A 25,225-nucleotide genomic window follows, 5' to 3' on the forward strand; every position below is an offset into this window, starting at 1 on the left:
CTGTATTTAATTTTTCCGCTGTAGCTTTCTCTTCAATTAAGTTTGCTGCATTGCACGATAACACAAAACAATTTTAATAACAATTCTATTGAAAATAGAAAATTAAATAAATACAAAATCCGTAACAATGGGTTTAAAATGTCTTATTAATTAAATATCATTATAATTTATAGTTTCAAATTTATTTACTCGATTGCCAAAAAATCTCTGCTGCTGTATAATATGTTTTAAAGGTATTTTTAGAAGACAAACAGTTTTTAAAATTTTTTTTCCTTGGTGAAAAAGACTATAAATTTCTGTTACAAAGTCATAACTGTGTAGTTTGTAGAAGTAATTAAAAATTCGTACTTCCCGATTTCGGTTTCCGTTTAAATTCCAAGCAAATTTATATGAGACTCATTTTCCGTAATTTCTCCACCAGTTTAAAATATCACGCACATCTGAACGAATTTGCATCTAAATTTTTTTCTGAATGTTATTCTTTATGCACAGTAAAAGAATCAAGGAATTTTAAATTAAACACAAAATTGTGAAATATATCTAGAAATTGACTGTGATGCGGAACATATTTAAAAATACATTGTTACATTATTATCCCATATGCTGTTATTTGTGATGTTTCTTAAAATTTTCGAAATACTGATTATCTGCAGGAAATAAAAACGCAAAGAAAAGACTCATAAGAGAAGTTTAGTCATGTTTAAATACACGAAAAGCTAATCTCATAAGTTAGTTTTAAATTGTGTCTTTATATTCTGTTCTATTTGCAAAATGTCTAATTAGTTTGCATTCTAACGTTTAAATCAACTTATTCTTTCCGCAAGATGATACCTTGCCCGAACTTAATAATTAGCCATGATTTTCGTTAATATAAAGGTTCAATGATGCGAATACAGTAACAATAGAAAAGAAATCCGTTGTCCTATAGGTGGATGGTCATAATATAAGGATCCTTTCTGATTTTCACCTAATTTTTGACATCTACTGTTCAGGGTAAGATTCTAAGGAGTCTTAATAAAGGATCTCCGTTTTGAAGTAGCTTTTATTTATTCGAGAGTTAATTTAAGTGTGTACAGAGAAAATTATTGCATGGATCCAGTTGCATTACCATTGTGTAAATTCATACTAAAATCAAAAGTGGTATTCAGCGAAAAGAATTATAAACATATAGAATGTTCTAGAGTCATGCCAACGAGCATCATTGTTTGTGAGTTCTCATATATTACTGAAAGAATAACTTGTACATCAGTACTGAGGAAACAATATTAACCCCCTTAAAGTAAAGACCTGTAAAGTTATTTTATTTTTCTATTACATTTTATTCATCAAATCCAACTGAAATCTATCATCAATAAACTGTCAAGCAATCATTCGATGAAACATCAAATGATACGATAGTAAACTTTAATAATTTTTTCGTTAGTTTAATGTGGTTATAAATTGTGTCAATTCAATCGATGACCTTAAAAATTACTGTTGATGCAGGTTTTAACGTACAGAGATTCTGCGTGAAATTGGGAAGTTAAAAGCATTCTAAATCAATTCTTTCATCTAAGAAATTACATTGCAGTCTTGTACAAGTTGTTGCTATCTATCCTCTTATACGATAAATTATTAACTAAATGTTACTCCGAAAATTAATTGAGTTTCATAAAGAGAATCATTATATCCTGTTTACAAGTGTAACTAGTTGTTTGTCAAAAATGCAACATCTTGATCCACAACACGTCCATTTTTATTAGATAAACGCCCCATCAGTGCGAAATGATTTCTCATCTTTTTCTGTTTTTCGAATGAAACATATTCATTTATGTATTTGGATTTCGAATCACGTAAGTGGCTTTTGGGTTCCTGAAACATATCTCGACAGCGGCCGTTTTCTCTCCGAGATGATGGGCTTGATAGAATGCTAATTGATCTTGGGCGAATGGATTGCTAGAAATGGACACGTGCTGCTGATCGTTAGGGACAATTAATGACTTTTCCCTCTGACCCATTGTTATAGCATGGGCGGTTAATCTCTTAAATTTGCGTGCTTCATTTACACATCTGGCGTCACTTGGCTTAAGAAAATGGGTTTATTTTTAAAAAATTCTAATTGATATCAAATGGCTTTTTCTTAACGTCTCCTCTTAGTAATGCGCTCTTTTTGTAGTTGTGTTTAACTTAATAAATAGAAACGGTACTCTTTTTTTACAGCATATCTTTGCGTGCTTCATTTTCAATTTACCTCATTACATTGTAACTATTTTGCAGTAATCACAAGGAAAGTTTGCAGCTCGCTCCAAATTCAGCTAGTAAAAAACTTTGAAAACTCCAATAAGTTAGGATCAAGATGAGAAGATGAGAAGGTTTTTATGATTAATAATATGTTTTATTTGTTTATTAATTGGCACTAATAATTTCTAAAATAAATTTACGAAATTTATGGGAGTATTTTCCAGAACAAAATTTTTCACAAAACAAATTCTCTGAAAATCATATTTCTTTTAAAATTTACAACATGTCTTCTTACTTTATTTTACTGTAAAATGTGTAAATGAACTCGGGACTCAGTTGTAGAACTCATTACGAAGTCATCTTTCTATAAACATATTGAAATTTCAGTGCTCCATTCTGTCACTGATGTGCTATTTTTGAAAATATTCAATTCAATATTTTTATTACCTCCCGTTCAATTGAACGTATCTAATGACATAGACTTGGCACTGACAATGAATTAATATTTTCATCAGGAAACGTAACGAAAATTATTTCCCTACAACTAAGCAGTGCTTAAATTAAATTATGTTTTAAATCTACTGTAAGGGATTCTTATTTCACTTTTAAGCACTTTCGAGCAACAGTCAGCTTTCGCATTTTGCGTATATATCAGATAGTTGTATGTTGTTTAAAGGTAATTTCGAATTCCTGCCGAAACTTCGTGCAAAGATGGATTTTGAACAGTTACATGAAACTAATTCATTTACACGAAATAACTTTGACAAATTATAAAGACATACTTTTCTCGAATAAAGGCTACTATTTCCTAATGTTTCAAATTAAGGAATATATAGCGTTTCACAAAAAAAAAAAAAAAAAAAAAAAAAAAAAAAAAAAAACTGCCTATACAGTACTGGCCGTAGTAACGCGTACTGGCTGACATTCATAACTCATACTCAAAACGAAGACACTGTAGTGAATTCATTCTGATATTAATCCTATGCCACAGATTCTCGATTGGAAAGATTGAGGGAGTCGTTATGGCTAAGAAATCAGCTGGACAATTTTTTAAAACGATAGACTCCCAAAAGGTATGGTAATATAAAGGGTTACAAATCCGTGCGTCGTCAATGAATTCTGCATTGCATATTAAAGGGAAAGACTCGGGGATGGCTCTTTAATCCACGACCTGTTGTGCCACGCTCAGTCGTGGTAGAAGGAACAAGGCATTTGCAACAAATTATAACTCAGCAGTACCACTGTTAAAATAGAATCGTGCTGAACATTGAACACTATACTCTTCATTCCTCAATCAGTTCTGCAGGACACCCTCAATAAATATACATGTCGATGCATTGCTACTAGTCTTTTTAAATATTACAGAATGTATCTAACAGTGAACTGTGTGCTCACTGCTGTTTGCAATCTGATGTGTCGTCCCCTGCGTTGCGACATTTATCTTGGTATTTCAGGCTCGATACCAGTGATTAATACCAGTGATGATACTTCTAATCATCATCTGTAACTGTTTAAGTCTTCTGCATCAAGTAAATATTTTCCAGAAAACGTCGCAAAGACCAACCGGATTTATTTAAACCTACGCCTGAACACTTAGCAAACGCATCATTTAGATAAAAACACTCTCGACGGCGTGTTTGTTTTCAACTGATACTGCTTACTTTGATACAGGGCGAAAAACTCATAGTACTAAGTAAGAAATTTAGCTTGAAAGAGTAGTCTTCCTTTGTATTAAGCTATCTGATCACATTATTGACCATGAATGGCAACAATTACCATAATGCGCTTACCTTAATATAACGTGATCTCAACAGGATTATCGCAAAAATCTCTACAGTGTTTTTCAAAGGATAAGAGGAAATCCTTAGCAGTTACTGAATGTGTATCGCTATTACTTATAATTTTCGAAGCTAGGATTACATTGCTTATACTTCTACATAACTACCGATATAAAATTTCTCCGACAAAGTGAGATTTAAAAATGTTTTAGATTATCGATATGTTAGAGAATTCCTTAAACTTTTAAATGTTACGAAACTTAAAAAAAAGGTTAATGCTCGCTTCATAGAACTTTACTATTTTTACGCAGATCATTTTATTGAAAGTCTAGAACAGCCTCTCAATATATACGTATAATAACCAATGTAAGCATGCATGTGAATCCAACATTTTTTACTTCGGGTGCGAAACTGAAGTTTTGAACAATGCGACCGGAAATATATGGGACCTGCGTTTCTGACAGAGTTATATGATGAATATTTAATGTTAAAATAAAAATGTAGTTCATAGTTACCTAAATGAATTCTGTATTTTATAAATTTAAAATTTTCAAAATACAAAGTAAGAAAATAATTTGGAAAATGAAAATGATAAATAATCTATTGCTTTCCATTCTTTAAGGTATCATTAATCTTGTTGACTAAAACGCAATAGAATGAAAACAAGAGAAGAAGATATTTATACCACTAAATAATTAACCTTCTAGGATGGAAATAAAGATGGTTATGTATTTTCAAATTACAATAATAATGAGAAAGTAAATATTTATTTCGCTATATACATTATGTACCATTAAACAAAGTTCTTATTTTATTTTATGATATTTCATGCTTTACATTCTTTCCCTCTAATGGGGAACCTTGCACTTGATGAGTGCATCAATAAATTTTCTAAGTATGCCCTTCACTTACTTATATGATGAGAGACTTCAAACCCAGTAATTTGCGTTCTAGAGAATTTTCATTTTCAGTGAAATACTTTTTTTTTTCCTGGAGGGTATTTGTTGCTTATTACGGGTTCGCGTAATTCTCAGTTTTTTTTTAATAATACAGAACCTACTTTATGCTCTGTTTATAGTTATTCTAATTCCAGTGTCCTAGAATGTGAGAAAGGACTCAAATTAATTCTTTAGTTTACTGAAATGTTAAACACCTGTGGTAAGAAATAAGGGTCATTTAAAACATTTTAAAATAAAAATAATAAATTATAGAAAATTTTAAACATATAATCCATGGTAAGATATTGTTTGATTGCTGTATGCATGAGATTTATGTTTTGATAATTTAAAGTGCAATGCAATTTCATTAAAAAGGCACTAAAATCATAAATTTATTTACAATGAAGTTCTTTAATTTCTCATCGAGACAATTTTGCAGTAACTTTGTAAAAAAATAACGTTTACTTAGTAACAAAACAAATATCTGAAACTCACTATTATCGCTTAGAAACTTAGTCAAGTTTGAGCTAAAAAGAACAAGCAATTTTGAGTTAGTTTGAGTTTTCATTTTCATCTCATCCCTAAGGAATACAAAGAAACGAAGAAAAAATGTTAAAATATTTTAAGTTTACGCTCGTCTGTAACTTCAAAAGTCCATGCTGAATTTTGATATAGTTATATAATATAAGTTACTAATTAGAATAGAAATTTATTTGAAATAATAACTGGTGTAATTTTATATAATAAATCACATGAGAGAAAATTTCTCCTAACTTTAGTTTGTAGAGTTATTAGGTTATATCGATGCAGTAACATAAAAAATGTGCAACACCCTTACCGGGATTTGAACTCCAGACCAGGGGTTCTCAACTTCAACCGGTGATACGCAAAAGAAAAATAGGTGGTACGCAAAGAAGCAAAGTATTTTTAACAATTAAATTAAATTAAAAAATCAAAACTCCAACATCCCGATTGAGTTTTTTCTCTAACACTCGTAAATTTATGCGATCTGACCTTTGTTCAAGAGTGATGGTGGTAGTTGTACTTTGTAGTGATGGTACTAAAGGTTTTCAATTTTTGTTTAGATGGTACACGGTAGTCAAAAGGTTGGGAACCGCTGCTCTAGACCTCCTGAACATGCGCCAAGCACGCTTCCAGTTACGCCGCGAAGGCATGCGTAAAAGAGGGAGAAAATACCTTGTTTACTCCCCTTGTAATGGGCAACTGGGGATTAGGAGACAGAATCGCCAAATCCTAGTATGACGAATTATCGCTCACTACCTATTTTAGTTCGGGCGGCAGCTTAGGCAGGTAGCTTTCATATGCTTTGCCTTAAGTAATACATGCATCCTAATGAAAGGAAACCTGAAGAGTAAATAATATGATACGTATGTTACCATGAAAGACCGAAACTAAAGAATGTCGACATTCTTTGGTGAATTTGAACACATACCAAATATGACAGGTAAAGACCGAATACTTGGCTACTTTCTTATAAATTTGGACCATCACCAGTATATGTCGACAAGCACAGGTATGCTTTGGCGGAAAGAGGCAAGTGCGCTCTGGTGGACAAACGAGAAGCCGAGGTAGAACACAGAGAAATATTGTAAAAGCAAGGCACTCTTGTGCTGTTCAAAGTATCATAGCAGTTTAAGTTGTTGCAACGAATAAGATTGCATAACTTCAATCACATACTCAAGTGAGTTTATTATTGGTGTTATTTTCTTTCACATTTAGAATGTTCTGTTACGTTCAACAGTTTATATAAATGTGCTGTTGCTGTTACAAGCTTTCTCCTATTTTGACATACATCATAATATGTTTTAATAAAATAGCATGGTATTTTACAAACATAACAAAAGTATTTTTGTTTAAGATTCACCATCAGTGCATGGTGAACGTCGACATTTGTCGGTTTAAGTGAGAAATAAGGATATTTAAGAAATATTTAGGATGCACCAAACAATTATCTGAGTATTTCGAAATCCCAAACAGTTTTAAAACAGCTTCATACTGTGTGGCCTCACCAGTAGCCCAATGGTTAAGAACGCTTAATACTGGATTTCGACCTGGGTTGGAGCCCAGGCGAACGGCTGGCTGCTTGATTGGTTATTGCAGTGTTCTCTATTTGTAATGTGACTATGAGCCTGTCTCCGTTAGAAAGTCCTCTACGGAAGGCATCCCTCTTCTTATGTAGATAGCCCTAGCGTGCTTTGCCATATTCGAATAACCTAGCTTAAACTTACACTGTGCGTGAAGGAGATGCGAATCCCTACCTATGAACCACAGCTATAAACTCTCAGGTATTTTTTGGAAAAATTTATAAATTTACGACTAAATTTATATAGCTGCAGAAGTATTATTTCAGTTGAAAGTAACTCTATTAAAATATGAAACATCTGCACAGACGAAGTGAAGCGTGTACTTAAGCACAGATGAAATTTCAGAATCCAAGAAACTTACTTGCTTACATAAATAAATAGAGGAATGAGTTATGAGAGAAAACATAAATTTTGCACAAACGTAGCTATTGCCTAAAAATTGTTTCTACGTCCATATGGAACTACAGGAATGTAGCAATAAGCTTTGGGGTGTAAATAATGGCCATAGTTATATTTTAAGCCGTGTTTCTTGCTTGCTTTCAACATATTCATTTAATCTGTACTCCTATTTATATTTACTAAAACCAATTTACCTGCATTCTACAGCAGCAGACATTCAATTAAGTGTTATTTCGTTAAGATATTCATTATATTATACATTATGGGGTTACTATTTATATCATCGCCTCTGTGTGAAATAAAATCCCAAAACTAAATATTTATGACCTGCAGAGATGAAAACAAATAATATATTTAAGCTTAATAACCAACAGAAGTACACGTTAATTACGACAGCACGTGCGTTTTATACTAAAAGAGAAATCACTAATAATATATGTAAGAAAGGGAGGATTGACGGATGAAAAATTAAATATTTGCCCACATATTGTTAAACGGTTTTAGTATATAAGTAGAAACGCATCGATTGCAACCGATTTCTCTTGAAAGTAATGTTTTAGTTTCATTGTGCGATAGCTAATACTTAAGTTGATGTCTCAATATAGTTTACCTCATTAATTACTAATTCAGAAGTCAAGCAATAAAGATCAGTGTTATATTTTCAAAGTTTGGTAAAACCATCGAAAATAGTCCTGTGAAAATTTGAAAATATAACGCTGATTTTTGTTGTTTGACTTCTGAATTAGTATTTGTTCAGCGTGTTATTGTGTTTTAATTCATTAATTACATTTACAGAGATCAGAAGTAGAAAGAAAACAACAACATCACTATGGTTTAGCTGCTTACTTTCCATTATGCAATCACTTGAATTTGAAGACATAAAACCTCTTGCTTGCCAAGTGTATAAAGTCAATGATTATATTTTTGGCGTATTTTCTAGAGTTTATCCAAATTTTTGTGTCAGTATTAACCTAAAAGAACTACAGAAACATGATCTAAACTAATTAGAGTCGGTCCAGATATTATATCTTTTGCATAATTTCAATATTTTGCTGTTTATATTTTTAATATCTGGTTAGTGTAATAGAAGAAATTAAAAGCAAACATTAACATGAAACAACGAGTTATTAAATACCGAAAAAAAGCAAATTTAACATGAAACAAGGAGTTAATAAATATCGAAAAGTAAAATTTTACAATGTGAAAAACATGGATATGATTTCATATTGACAACTAAAAGCAAGATGACGCATATCATCACATAACTTCCAAATTCTTTTATAAACATAAAAACCTGTCTCAAATGAAATCACAAACATACAAATGCATTTTAATAATTACTTATGCTGCATAACGGATATCAGAAAGCAAATTATAAAAATAAATTTTGTTTCGATAATATATTGAGAATGAAGTAATGATATTTCGACGATTTTTACTACTTTGAAAATGAATTTTAAAGCAAAGAAGACAAGTAGTAAGAGCATGTATATTAAGGCCCAGCCAAAAGTACATAAAATAATTGATTGTCTGATCTATATGCAGTAAACTCGCTCTAATCAAAACCCAACTAATCCGTAACATCAAAATAATGCCCCCTTCGAAATCTAAACTTAAATACGAAATTTAGACCAGTAAGATAAAAATATGCAATTTACCAAAAATCTGGAAACTTTAATATGGAAAAACAATTGCGTTTGATTTCTTTTGCCCGGTATAACACGCCTTATCTATTTAATGAACTATCTAGAATATACACATGCACAATCGATTCCTTTGCATGCATTGATGTATTAAGTTTGAAGTACTTCCCATGAATTTAGATATAATTCAGTTCAAAGGACACCGTATTTACTTTGGTTTTCTCATAGAAAGATGTAAAGAACATTAATTTACGTTTGTTGTTCGGATAAATTGTGGCCTATGATCATCCTCGAAGATGACAAGTCGGGTGACGAAAATTCTCTTGGTTTTAAAATAATCACTGCTCTCGTGTCTGAAATTTTGGATTTTGTTATATATTCAGAGCTTTATAACGGTGCTATGTTAATAAACCAATTATTGTGCTCTGTAACTTTACCTTATTCTTTTCATAGTCCTTACTAGAATGCAGATTAGTTGTGTGATTATTTAGACCAGGATTTTGAATATTTAGAATAGAGGTTTTGGCAGCTTAGCTTGCAGTTTGCGCCCTATCGACAACTCTGGCAAATATTCTGGGTTTACAGTTTTGCTAACTCACGTTAAAAGCGTGGCATTAAATATTTGATCCAGCTTATGTAGACTAGTTTATGTAGTCTTCGACTAAGATACTTAGAATTGAATTCAAAGTCCTGTTAACAGCGTTGAAAAGCACGTTAACAAAGAACAAGCGCATTAAGCATCCCACAGACCCTGTCACTGAATTCAAATGATTCATGATTAAACACCGGAAGACTCGAAACCATTTTTTTTAAACCACTCGAAACCATCATGGAAGTGCTCCAACGCCAAGCTCTCCAATTTTGCCATCTTTGACACCCGATTCCAAAGCTTGTGCTCGCAGTGACGCAAGAATAAATATCTGTGTATATTTGTGTCGTAAACATTCAAATCTTCAATGACACAAAGGTAAAGGCAAAAACTTTTTCCTAACTGTGCCTTCAAAGATGCCTAATTTTGCTTTCAGAGCCTTCTAATTAAGCTTTCAGTGTCACAAAGGGGAAAATGTGCTACCTAATTAAAGGGTAAGTCGATTTACGGCCAGCATGCTAGCAGTATTACACAATTGTGCCTTCAGTGTTTAAATAATAGGCCAGAAACGTTTGCGACCAAGGACTATGAAATTTTTCAGTGTAAGACTTGTTGGGAATCAATCAATGAGCTATGGTCTATGAGCTTTCAATGAATTATGAACAAATGACCTGCGACTAAGTCCAATCACATTAACAATTAATAAGTTACAACCATCTCCAAAACCAGTCTAAATACCACAACCAACTATCTAACGAATCTGCATCCATAGCATCTTGCAACACCACCTTTATCTATCGTATCTATTGTATACTACAGCGCCAACTGTAGCATTTAATGTCTTCCGTATCTTACGCATTTTCTTGCATACATTGTATGGAATTGTATCAATCGTATACTCAAACTGTAAGCCAATACTGTATTACCAATTGAAGTATCTAATATATCCTGCATCACCATTTATAGTATCCATTGTATCTTGCAACCACTTATAATACTTCCTGCATCTGGAAACACCATTTGTATTAATAATATATAGTTGCTGACCAAATTCCAAACATTTTTCTTAATGTTTTACTGCTAAATGAAGCCTATATAACTATTAGCATATGTTAATGTATTCCCGATAATCTGTACCTCCAAAGTAAAAATACTGTTAATACTACATATATTGTTAATACTCTGTATGTCAAAGTACAAACCAGTGCTAAACCCATGAAACATGTTTCATCAAATATGTACAAAGCACTGTAATTCCACCATATTTCTTTATAATTTCAATAAACGCCCGATTTTTTTGTTTGTAAGTACAAGTAATGTTTTCTGTTAAATTTTAGAGTTAATGAAAAGGTTATTTTAACCTTCGTAGGACTTGTCTGGAACCGCAACTCGCTTGTCAGGGTTTGAAGAACACTGATTTAAGCTTCTACACAATTGAAACCTTAAAGACTGACGTTATTGAAGAGGAGGTGCAAACTTAGATAAATGTAATGGTGATTCGATTCTTGTCACACTGTCTCAAGATGACATGAACTGGGAAATCGGAAATGAACTGGGAAAGGAAACTTATATTGAGGAGGAAGGAAGAAATGGAGATAAAGACGAAATAGTTGAATAAGAGAGTTATGCGGAAAGGAAGTTAACGAAGGATGGCACACTTATATACAATTTGTCGAGCAAGATTTGTCTATATCAGTACATGATGTTATGAAACTTTATTGCATGCACAGCAAATTTTTAAAACTCCTGAGACAATCTCTTAAGCATACAGACATTCAAAGGCATCATACTAAGAAATTCATAACTTTCGTTTAATAATATGCATGGTAATTTTAAAATAAGGTTTAATATTTTAGTTTAAAATCATGTGTATGTGTTATAATTTTAAGATATTAATATTTTCGATATTATTTGTTTAATATTGCCCAATAGATCGGAAACACGAACAATGAACTTTGCATGCTGAAATTTTACAGATGGCATCACAAAACATGAACTGATGAGTTCTAGATGTATATATTCAATTATCCGGAAAAATCTCTTATGCGGAATCGGCAAGGTTTCGTTGCAACGGGTTAAAAGTGATTCTATTGTTTGATAATGATCTTTTATTAGTATGTATATACAAAATCACAAAACATCAAAATACTGATTGTGATTAATATTTCAAATTTTTTGAATCGTATATCATTTACTGCTTATAATTTACGGTTTACGTACAGTTTTACATTGCATAAGAACTATACTTCATATTATTATAGTCATGTTGTTTTGCTATATATTTAATATGTATTTATGTTCTAACTTATATTTTACTTCTCATTTTTGTAAAAATCACTTCATTCATAAATATTGTTTACAAAAAACGAAAAAGAATGTAAATGTAAAATCTCTGTAATTTAACACATAAGAAATTTAAATAATTTTTCAAAGTTCTTTACAGTTACATTAATATGCTCACTTTGCTTTTAGTTTCAATAATTCTCTTCGCAAATGAATTCACATTATTTTCAAGTTATCTGTTATTTATCAAAATGAATACAGAATTTTATAACACCAGCTTATGATAAAAGAAGATGCTGAAAATTGCACATATATTTGACAAATTTTATTTTCCTTATCATTTTGAACTAGTAAGGCAAAGAAAGACAAATGTAAGATATACAAGCTGAAACCTATGCGTTTGAATTTATCCGCCTTAGAGACTCTCAATGCGAAGGAGCTTCACTAATTTGATTTAAACGAAGTTAGAATGCTAAAAGAAGTAAGAAAAGAATTACTATGAAAAGAAATTTCTAAATTACATAAATTCCAATCGGGAAAGCATTTATTAGCTACAAATAAAGGAAAAAAGCGGAAGCAATCTAAATAACACTGCTTACTCTTTAATGATTAAAAAAACTGAAGAATGTATTCCTTAGATACAGAAAAGCGAAGAACATGCATTTTATAATTTAAAATTAGAACTAAAATTAAATTTGGATTTTAGTTCTTTTGCATTACACATTGATTTCTGTATGACATATGAGTGTAATATAATGCACTGAGGTCTATGTTTCAAACATTTAAATCCGAAATGAAATGTTTGAAACCGAACTGATTTGTTGCACAGAAGGTTAATTAATTTATTAGTATGCTAGAGAAAACTTATAATTAGCACTGATGCACATTGCCTCGTAAACGTATTTCTTACGATGGGTTTCATTATGAAAACGTATATCCTGACGTTTGGTGTATTTTTTCTAAGTTTTATAATGGAATGAAGTAACAACATATTACGCTTCAGCTAGTAGCAAGGAACAGATTAATTAGTTATTACTTATTATACATATATATATGACAAACTTGCAATATTTTGTAATGTGTGTGTGAATTACGAACGGTCACTGGCCCTCATTATGTGAGAAAATAATGAAAGGTCATGAACACAATTTGATCATCAAAGACATCACATTCAACTGGATTTGTAGGATTATACGCAAATATAAGCATCCTATTCGTCGTGATGAGTAGAGAGCACTTACCTTTACTTCCAAACAAAACATTTCAAGAAATTTAACAGAGGTTTAAAAATTATTTAACTAAAATATTGAACTTACCATAATAAGAACATGATTACTGTTGCCGAGCTACAGAAAAGTTACATTAAAAATGACATAAAAGAAAAATATATTTAATTAAATTTAATAACTTTATTAATATATATTTTTCTCAGAGGTTTAGCACATCACCAGCAAATAATTTAGCACATTACACATGATAATATGTGACTAAAAACTTACCTTTTTAAACAACTGATTGTTCTAAAATTATAGAATTTGTAACAAACTATTCATGTAAAACAGCATAATCTTCATTGTTCCTATCCCTGTACATAGAACATAAACTAGTACCGTTGAAATTCTTACCACAGATATTATGGATATATGAAGAACAATTACTGAAGAAACTTCATTCAAGATTCATTATAAATTACAGCTAATAAAAACATTTACTCCAAATAATTTTAAATCAGTCAATCACTAAGATTCTTTAATCGTTCTTCATTAAAATCAAATAAAATATGAATGGAATTAATTAAATAAAAGAGTTTTATTTGCAAGGAGGTATTTGCGTATGAACAGGTAAATGATATAAACAGGTTGAGTGTAAATAGGCAATATTTAAAAAGAAATAAAGAGGCTGGAAATCAGAAGAAAATGCGAATAAATACTATATTATTCTTCTCATATATTTGCTTGTAATGCTAGGTTTAGAAACTTATAATATTAATTGTGATATTATATGTAATGAAACTCTTGTTTGTAACAGAAAAGTAACTTTAATTTTATCTAAATATGAACTAGGGCACGATTTCAATATTCAACCGTTGCAAAATTTAAACTATGTAAACTGATGTAACAATAATAACGTATGTGACTTTAATATGTATACTGAATGTGTAACTTTAATATGTATACAACCTCCTATAGTGTGTACTTTATAGATATCAAATGTTTTGCTGAATCGTCTACCTGAAGCTGATTCCAGTTTAGAAGTAACATAATTTAAACTGAACACCGTTTGATGTCTAATTTGAACAAAGCACCCTAATTAACGTGTCTGTGAAAGTAATCAGTACTAATGTATGCATCTTATCGCTATATTCTCTATAATCTTTGCTTCCTTTCTCATCATATCTTTAAAACTTTAGAGATGGCAGAGTTAAGTTCTTTATATTGTAGTCTAAGAGCACGAAAATTACAAGGAGAAATTCGAGCTTGCTTGTGATATTTGCACCTCACTTCATACATATTTCTTCTGAATATGTAATTATCCATATTTACCAAAATTTTTCTAATACAGCTGTGATTTCGTTCATTTATGTTCGCACTATAAAACCGCTGATGTACTTATTTGCGGACTCAGAATGATCTCATGATCATGAACAGTCATGACTTATAAGATTTATAAACCTAGTGTCATAAAAGCCATTGAGGTCTAAAACTCAGTTGACTTTCTATTCCAAAGTCTACATCTTCGCAAACCCACCAGCGGCCGAGCGGTAAAGACGCTGAACACTGGTAGTTCGGTCTGAGGTTCGAATACCGCGAACGGGCTGGCTGCATGGGCGTTTTCGTGGTTTTCCCCATGTGTAACGTGTATACGAGCCAGTTTCCCTTAGAAAGTCCTCCACGAAAGGCATCCCTCCCTTTAGGCAGATAGCCCTCGTGTGCTTTGCCATAATTAAATACACCAATACACCACCAACACCAATACACATCTTCGCAAAACGGTAAGAAGTTCATTTCTGTTCTTACATTATACTTATAAAGGTTTCATTGTACTGTAATACCAAATCTAAAATCGATTTTTAAATGCCTAAGTTTTGAAAACTGACATTTACTCTCTTATTTTGAATTTAAGCAATATGTGCTCTAAGATATCATTCTGAGACAATGTATTCGTTCTAAAGAAGGACACCACGAGCAATATATTACAATTTTTTCTATTCTTTTCTGCTATTATAGAATCAAAAGGATAAATTAGGAATAAGTATTAAACACTGAGAAAAATAAATATAACCAGTTTATTTTTCCTTCAATTAATATACTAGTAATAAGAATTATATATCGTTTATACTTACCGCATCTAGGTAATTTATGCTCAGTACGTAAATACAGGGTACTTATCTTATTGATAAACAGTTTCTTCATTATTATAGCACCATAATTAACATTAAAATATTGCTAACAAACTATGAACTTCACTCCTGAATTGTCAGAGCAGTGATGATTTCTTATTTATAAAACGAGTCATAACTAGTCGGACATTCCAGACAAAAAGTACATCACTCCTCAGATTTGAATAAAATTGGTATAGCATGAAGTTCACTTTTAAAACTGTTAAACACTTACCAAGTTTCTTTTAAAATAGACGTGCTTTCTTCTTTGACTATTTAATGAATCAGTTAACTTACCAGATCATTTATAAGGAGGCAAAAAATGAAGAGTTGATAATTAATTAGGCAGTAGCAAATGTGTTAAGGGATATATATTTTGATTTTAATTCAATTAAAATCAATAATCAATCAATCCTGCTCAACAATAAAGCACGCAATACCTTTACATATGTATAAGTAGTTATTCTTCGGAAATGTAAGAATGTGTTTCTTAAATTTAGCTTCTCAAATAGTACATAAGCATTTAAAAACGCTTTGAAACCTTCAAAATAACACAGAATCATTTGAGCTGTGAGTTGCTGTTGCATATTTTAAAACTATTCTTAGTGTAATTTTAAAATGTTCAGAAATAAACATCTTTTCTTCACTGCTGCAAGTAAGGTAGAATAGTTCCATGTAATATAAGAAGTAAGAGAATGACGTCAAAGAAAGGAAATCTGCACTGATTTAATTTATAGTCTCTTACAAATGTCATGCAAAGTTCATTTGACTTGCATACATTGCATTTCAAAGAATAACATGTACACAATTTCATAACAGAAATCTATAGCAAATTACCGAAGAATGTATTTTGCTAAATGTCTGCATTATTTATATTTAGAAAAACAGTACTCGTATGTTCTACAGCGTTTTGCTGTCATACTGTTAAACATGACACATAAAATATCACAGCAATGACTTCAGGAGTTATTCTTAAGTTCAATTACGAGATTTTCTGAATAATAATAAAACTATAGTAAAGGTACTTCAGCGCATCGTACTTTAAAGAGCTTTAATGGCTTTTAGTTACTAGTTGCTTGCCATAAATACTAGTGCAGGGTGTCTAATTTACACTGAAAAGTTGTAATAAATTTTACGAACTCTTAGAGCATTTTTTCTAGTTATTTACTCTAACAATAGAAAATATTTACGAATATTACTGTTCATGGTAAATGCATTTGACCTTCGGAGAAGTGCTTATGCGCATTACAAGGCAGAATGCTTAAGCGCAATAGACGGTAGGCAGGAAGAAATGGCGGTCGGATGGCCATGAGTCTCATCGAAGTACAGAGTTTAAGTGTGTAAAGAAGCATGTGAAAAGCTAAAAGATTTTCAGAACAGCAATTTAAATAACCGTGCATGATACTTCACAAGCATTTTGAATAAAATTGCGAGAAATATATGTCATCATAAGTATTTAGTTTATGAAAAATACAGCAGCCATTGCAAGTCCCTTCTGTGAAAGAATATTTTACATACGAGCAAATACTTCTACTTAAAATAACGTAAATTTACAATAAAATGAAATTATAACATTTTTAGATAAATGACATTATAACATAGATTTTTAGAGTTCGGGATCTTCTGAATCATACAATATATTATGTTTTAAAACTGGTGAATAATAATAAACTAATGAACTGACAAAATGTTTTAATCTATGTATGCTCTTCATGATTTTACTGTATCACTGAATTCAAATTTTCGAAAAATCGAAATTTATGAGAAATATGTATGATTTGTGAATCAGTAGACACAACATAAAATAAAGTGTTCTTCTGAATTGATTTCTTAGTTCTGTCTGTGCAATTAGTTTATTTGCAATACCGAATTCTTTTAAGATTTATTATACGTTTTGAACATTTATAAAGTTACTTTAAAAATTTCCATCCATTCTTTAGTCCTGTTGAGAAGCAATGTTTTTTCAAACTTTTTAGTAATTCGCTTTTCGTGTGTTCGTAAAAGAAAAGTCTCGCAATTTTAGCTAACCAAACGTTCAGCAACATTTGAAGCAAGATTCTACGAAATCAGAAACCTTAGAAGCGCTTAATTTTAATAAAACGTTGTTTTTTAATGATAAAGTGAAGCTTTCAAATTTCTCTTCTACACTGAAATAAAAGAATGCGCAGTTTTGCAACTGAACTGAAAACTGCAAGAATATAATAGCTTTTGCAATCAGAATACTTAGGTGATCAGTTTCTGGAATGTATCAGTTTCTGGAATGCGGAATCAGTTGCGAGAATAAGCACTTATTATCAAGTAAAATTACATCTTAGAATAGAAAAGAAATGAAAGGCTTCTATTTATACTTGCAACATTAAAGAGCTAATTACCAGATCCGATATGCACGGAATGATCTCAAGATTTGGCTCTACGGTCAGTGCTCGTGCGACGTCTTCTAAGTTTTAAGTAGCCCTTATTAGATTCTTAACCTATTTCCGGGTTGGCTTCAAAACTTCATTTCTGCGCAAGGGAAGGAAAGAAAATTCCCAAGGAAATTGCTCTCAGGTTTGCGACAGCTTACGACTCATTTTCCCAGCTGCTATTGTTTTGGTAGTGAATCGGTAATTCAAGTTCGCAATTGTGATTCACTACATTTAGGTAAAATACTGATAAATTGTTTCTTGGTTAATAAGTTTTCTGTCTGTACATATATCAAAGCTGTGTACCGTAGAAAATGTTAAAAGTACTCTCTGAATAGGCTAGATAATATTCAGGGTTTATTTTACATATCCGGTGAGACTCCACCTACAATATAAGGTTTTTAAAAATATGTGAATACATACTTTCTCTAAAATGCATCGGTTAATATTTGAAGCATTAAATTCAAATAATAACACTGGTGATACAAAGGCAACAAGAGTCAGCATAAGTTGCATAAATTTATAGGACTAGTTTCAAGGGTTCTATCCAGACCTTCCAAACTAGTTCTGCAAATTTATGGAACTTATTATCCTTTATTTATGGAACGCTGATTCTTGTCACTAGTATCTCCAACATTTGTTCTTTGGAGTGTTATTTTATCTTATTTTACTTAACGCAAATAATAATATTCTACAAACTTCTGCAGAATGGATCATGTTCTGATTTAAATAAAATGCTATTTTTTATTTAAGATTTAGAAATAAAGAAATTTTCCATTATATTTTATTTTAAATACTACTTTAACATGTTAAAAACTGTGAATAAATAATGAGCAAAAGAGTACATTAGAACGATTAAAAACCATTTTACTACTGCAATACATTTTTCGTTTCCGGTTAAAAGTGTTTCGGAACAAAAGATTTTTAATGCTATAAAAAGACTGAAATTCAAAACCTTTTTTTTACCTTTATTCAAATACTTTCGTATAAAAATGCATTTCAAATTAATTGTCTAGATTGCTTTAAAATGAGAAAAAAAAAAAAAAAACACTGAAACTTGAGATTAAAAAAACTAAAAAAATACTTTAATCGGAAACGTGAAAAGCAACAAAATAATAGTAGCAAGGAATTTCGAAGCAAAAGTGTGCGCCAATGAAAAATATGTATGTTAATATAACTTATTTCTTGTATACGTAAATAAAGCATGTCGTTTAAGAAGCAACCACGGAAGAAAATACAGCATACAATAATTTTTGCAAAAATACTTTTAAATACTTAAAATACTAATTAATACAGTTTTTAATAAAGGGTCGGAGTTCTAAAAATATCATATAATTCAATATAGAGACTGGATTATCGAGGTTTTATATGACTTTACTGAAGCTGGTAATAATGACGGTGGAAACTAAGAAGTTAACGTTTTTTTTGTTTAGTTATAGTTCTTATAAAACCATTTTTCTAAACAGGATATTATAAAATATTATAATTACTAACGGCTAACATTGGAAAAATTTCTGAATAAAATTCGTAAGCATAAATGTTTAACACCCTGTTCTAAAATTAGTCAATATAAATGCAAGTTATGTTTCAGACAAACTGGGAAATATAATTCTCATTTGGAAAAGAAACTTTTAACTTGCCATACAAAATATTTTATATCTTAATGAAACCTCGTCTCCGTTGGTCCGAAATCTGGTCCATTAGTTGGTCATTGAAGCCTCATTTATTGCACTACGAAACAAATATATATCCTATTGACTTCTGAAGGTGTGAACAAATTGTGTAAATTGTGAACAAACTGTATAATTGCGAACAAATTGTGCAAATGTGTGAAAAAATTGCATAATTAATTGTGCAAAATATGTACATTAATGCTTAACTACAACATGCAGAAAAGTATTCTGAAGAAATATAAGAAAATAAAAAAAAATAAGAAACAGTTTTCACATTTGATACTTCGTACTTACCCCTTTCTTTCTTTCTTATTTTTTTGGTTTATTGGATATTACTTTCTGTAACTAGAAACCATAAGCCAGTACAATATTAGGATCTTAACTAATCTGATATCGTTGCCTCATTTTTTAAGGGGTGTTGAAACCCAAAAAATCTCCAAAAAAAAATGGTAATTTCGGATTTTTACATTTTCAAATTCTCTAAACGTTTATCTTTCTAAAAATACCATTCTTTAATCTCTATGAAAATTAGAAGTGTAAAAAATCTAGTTTTAATTTGTCATCGAATGCTTTGATAGATGACAATTTTTACATAAAAACGAGTTTTTCTCTAAACGTGATTTTCTTTAAACTCGATGTACTTTTTCTTAGGAACTACTGCTCACAGGTATCTAAAATTTTTATGGCTTATTTTTTAGGTTTTCTAATATTTACTGAAATGAGCTTTTTGTGATAAGCTAAGAAAAAAAAATTAATTTTTTTTTTTTGTGGAAGAAAAGTGCTAAATTTTGCTGTGCCTAACAAAATATTCTGTAAATTACTCTAAAATTCAAAATGTTTCAAAAGCTCAGCTCATTTTAGTATAATCAGATAGGAATACTTTAATTACACAAAACATTTCAAGAGTGTATCTACAGCAGATTTTGAGAAATGGTACATCAAAAATGGCCAATTAAACATTGTCGGTATAGGGATTGCTTATACCCCTTATAATATATTGATGGAATTTTTATCCTTGTTCCTGCCACCCTGTTCTTAAGTTCTCAGGGAAAACGTCTAAGTAAAAATGCAGGAAGTGAATATACCGTGCCATTCTACATTCCAGTTCGCAAAAGTTATCCAAAAGTTATTGAACCAATTGTCGATAATTTTTTGCTTTATTGTTTGCTGGAAATCGGCATATCACTTCACTAAAAGACTTCCAAACCATCGATTTATCTTCGTTTAACATCTTACGAATATTTTATTTTAGAAGGCTTCGAATTTGAGGACCTACCATTTGTTCTTCTTTCGCGTCCGTATAAGTAAACTTTAGAAACTGTTCTTTGAGATCTGCAAAATCATGTCCATGTCTATCTAAAGCTTTAACAATGTTTTTCATTAGCTCTAGTTTTATATGATAACGTAATAGCAGTACCTTGTTTGAAGCTGGTACTACGGTGCTGTGTTCATAATGGTGGTAGGGGAAAGTGAACTGACATTTTGTGAGCTTCTTCTATGATATTTATGCCTAAGAGTAACTTCTTTAGTTACCTAGCAGAATATTGTTATTGTTATGAGCCCCGCTTGTCTAAATATTTACAAAGAATACCGAACAGTGTTTTTTATTACGATACCTTTCCAAATCATGTTTTGCTGTTGAACATAGTATCTTTGTTTTTCTGACCAATCTTTTGGATGTGTATGAAACATTCTATATTCATTAATAAAAAATAGAACAGTTTTTGAGTGCAATTTAAAATCTGTGAATGCACAACTTTTGCAGAAATAGACACCGGCCCCAGCCCCCCCTTCCCCGGAAAAAAACATGTATATTAGGAGATTTATAGAAATTTCTTTCATTTTGCCTACATTTTATTGCAAAGCCAAAGGATTTGTATGTAATTTGAAGGACGTTTCATTTCAACAAATTAAGGATTGTTTCAATATTATAAGATGATTCATGATGCGGATGTAAGCAGTTGTACAAACGTATTTTTATATTCGTTAGCAATACTTTGGTCTAAAAGATGTTTTCATGATTTTCAATAAAATGGAATGTGGTTGGACATTTTGCATTCAAAATTTTCAACAGCGCATAAAAATTTACTTTTATGCCTATTTTCAGCCATGTGGCAAAATATTTGTTAACTTACACTGGCTTCATAGTTTAAATATATTAAGAAAACTCTTAATAAGGAATATTTGCCGTTCGATCTTTTTGGCAGAACCTCAAGAGTCATGTTTAGGCAGCAATTAGCAGTAATTTATTAGTATTTCAGGTTAGACGAAAACAATTTTTGCAGAAAGGTTAGGAATTAGAAATAAAGTCGAAATATTCTGAATTTTGTCTAACAGCTGCCGAAATGAGAAGTAATTTCTTGCAACATCTTTCACCGCTCTCGCGGGCGGTTATCCTCATCCTGCTCTGTGCTATCAGAAAAATAACGTTTCGTTTAATCTCGTTAACTGAGTTTCCTTCCTAAGGCTTATTGAATCGGTCACGATCAATTATTTGGACCGCAACAGATGGCAGAAAAGCGTTTCTATGAATGCCTTCTCACGTTTTCACATTTTTTCTTATAACTAGATCAAGCCTATACCCTGACAAAGAGATATAAATTTTAGTATTTAATGCGTTTTTTTAACGCATTTAATTGTGAGGGATGAAAGTTTAAAATAAAGTTGAACAATAACAAAGTTAAGTTGAGCTATCTATTCTCAAATGTTATCTTTAAAATAATTCAATACAATTTCTTTCAAACACACTCCAGCGAGCCTAGAACATTGGATGGTGAAAAAAATAAAAGAATGTAAATTAAATCCATTTGAATATTATATTTTGAATAAAAGTACAGTTAAATACTCTATAACTCATTGCGTATACAAAAGCTAAAAAAAAAAAAAAAAAAAAAACTCTTACATTTTACTGTTATTTGCTATTTCTAAAGGAAAAAATAAAACTTTTATTCATGAACAATACAATTCGTGAATATCATGAACGATACAGATATGTATTAAAATCAGTAGATTTTTTTACATCTGTGTAGCTGTTTTTTTTCTGAAAACTAAAAAAGCAATTTAGAATACTTAAAAGATAATTTGTTTCGAAAATATTGAAACCTATTTGTACTTGAAAAAGGAAGTAATTCTCTAATACTAAAACATTCTTCAAAGTTGTCTTACTTAGCCATATTGAAACAAAGAATGTAACATGTTAGACAGTTTTTGATAAAATGAAAGGAGCCGTTATGAGTAAAATTACTGGACATAAGCTGCATAAGCCTCATTTTAGTAGTCGTAAAAAACTCCTATGTTTTAGCTTTTTATATTAATGGAAGTAACTGTAAAATACTTGAACGCTACAGGAAAGTAATTTTACAAGGTAGGCATTTTCGAAAAATACAATATAACTGAAGGCAGAAGTCAGAGACAGAAATTTATGATAATTAGCCATTATTGTTAAAAGTTTAGATAAAATGATTTAAGCCTTTAATTGTTTTAAAACAAGGCCTTCCCTGAGCTTCTTAATTTATAGAGAGTCAAAAGAAGTGCTTGTATCTCAGATAATGATTATGTACGATTTAGATGAAACATTGATATCTGCCAGCGACTGAAAAACGATTATTTTTAAAGCGATCAAAATGTGCATAATTCAAATCATGTTAAAATCACTTACTGTGGCTGAAAAGAACTGAAATTCTTTGAAACAAAACTGCTCATCCTACATAACTTGAATATATTCACTCAAACCAGGATGAACACTTTGAATAGAATATTAAAAATTCATAAAATGGAAATTAATACAATAGTTACTTACAAAATTGACGTTTTCGATCCAATATCCGCCGGTACAATGGTAAGGTTTAAATTCGAGCAGTCGACTCGTATAGCATCTGGATTTCCGGAGCATACGCAGTCCTTGGGGCAGGGTTCATCAGCCGCGGGGGTCACTTCTGACATTATTCGTGTTGACGCCGTGCACCACAGTGCAAAGTTGAGGAAGAAACAACATTTTCCTAAGCTCGACACCGATAACATTTGCATTAGCAGATGCTAATCAGTAGACCGAGGTATACGATGTGCTTCAGCACACTGATTCACATTTCAGTTTTGGATTCCTTTGGAAGGGGGTCTTCCTTAGACGCATTCTACTAAAATTTTCAAACAGCCTCTGTGGTTACGTTTTCGTGAATAAATTTTATACAACTGCCGAAAATACGCAAAATTCTTAGCAATTAAATATATTAAGTTCTTAACTTCGTAATTAAATTTTCTTAAACAGTTCCTGAAGTTTAATAAAAATATTAATAGGTATTGAAATTTGATGAAAATTATTGATGATGCTAAATGTTAAAATAGTCTTCAAAAATTTCAGATATATAACGTAGGTTCTACATATTACAAACAATACAACTCTGGATAACTTACAACTGAAGAATAAATATTTTCACTTAAACTACACCGATAATCAAAAGTTGTCTATGAATAGCGACAACTTTGTCTAATATATGCTCAGAATGCATATCTTTGATCCACAAAGTTTATCAGGAGATTTACGAATAACTATATACCAAAAATATAGCAACTTAGAGTTAATAAGTTATAAGCAATTTCAACTGCTTTCACAGTCGCCTTAAATAATACGGATTATGTATTAAAAGCATCAGTTTTTTTTCCCTACATTTTGCTTTGCCTTTTATTAATAACGTAAAGAAAATGAAAACTAAAAGTAGTTTTTCAAAGAATTTTTCAACTTAATAAGATGTTTAAAGAACTTGCACTGGCATTTCCTGTTATTTCAAGATATTCGTAAAAACAGGTTCAATAAACACTTAAAAATTGGTCTTCATCATCTGGTTCAAGCGCATATTTTTTCTTTTTTTTTAAGGAGAAAAAATAAAATATTTTGCAGTTTAAAAAGTTTTTTGGTTAAAAACTAATTGAAATACGAAAAGTCCCATAAGATTATGCTACCTCGGATAAAAATTGTCTTGACACTTGTTGGCAACTCAGTAAGTCCTTAGAATTTTGATACCTGCTCTAAAACTCTTCTGTTTTGAGATCGAGAAGGATAGACGGAGGATGGAGATGAAGAAACAATACTTAAGGATATGCGGGGGGGGGAAAACAGCGCCGAATACCGATGCTTTCAGTTGAGGATTCTCTTCCACACTGGCTGCCCCTCTGCCGAGTCCCATCAAAACTCACTCTCGTTTGGCGATCGCAAATTCTCGCTTCTCGCCAATTAACCAACTTCCTAGCGCCAACTGACCTCTTGGAAAGTGCGCTCAGCTTTTCATTCTTCTCCGTTTCTAGCTTCGATCACTTTTTTGACGTGCTTCAAAGTTTAGGAAATACTCAGGAACTAATAATTTCATATACAATACTGAAAACGTAATACAATTTTCATAAATAATAGTTTACCGTAGGGATTCCTAGTGGAACATTTTATTACGTTTGCATATTACAGCTGCTCTAATTTAAAAAAAATAAAGTTTATCTCTTGAGAATGACGAAAAGTAGAGATATTTTCTTTCTTGTTTTTGATAAAATAACCTATAAAATGGGAATTTAATTTTACTTAGCCATCAAAATTACATAGTTTATGCAAGGCAGAGTACAGAAAGGCACTTATCAGATTATGAAAAAGCTCGTAATATAGTTTATTAATCATCATCTTGAATTATCAAAGCATTTGATTGCACTTATTAAAATTTTGAGAGCATTGTGTAAGTAAAGTAACAAGAACTGGAATCCAAAAATAAAATAATACATGAACCGTAAAACTAATAATATATCTTAAGATCTAAATCAATACTTTAAAGTAAGAATAC

The 25,225-nt window shown here is 31.0% G+C and overlaps 1 protein-coding gene across 1 annotated transcript in view; it reads right to left on the reverse strand.

Annotated features, from left to right (window-relative positions):
- LOC118191984 (uncharacterized) overlaps positions 1-24,551 on the reverse strand; it is a 405,620-nt gene extending 381,069 nt beyond the window's left edge. Inside the window, exon 1 of the mRNA XM_085808716.1 lies at positions 23,209-24,551. Within this exon, the coding sequence (XP_085664842.1) occupies positions 23,209-23,435 (227 nt within the window). The 5' untranslated portion in view covers positions 23,436-24,551. The remainder of the gene's footprint in view (positions 1-23,208) is intronic.
- Positions 24,552-25,225: the final 674 nt, after the last annotated feature.

This window comes from Stegodyphus dumicola, chromosome X1 (assembly GCF_044657685.1).
Source record: "Stegodyphus dumicola isolate Sdum_Otavi_A_Nest chromosome X1, ASM4465768v1".
In the NCBI taxonomy this organism is placed as follows: Eukaryota; Metazoa; Arthropoda; class Arachnida; order Araneae; family Eresidae; genus Stegodyphus; species Stegodyphus dumicola.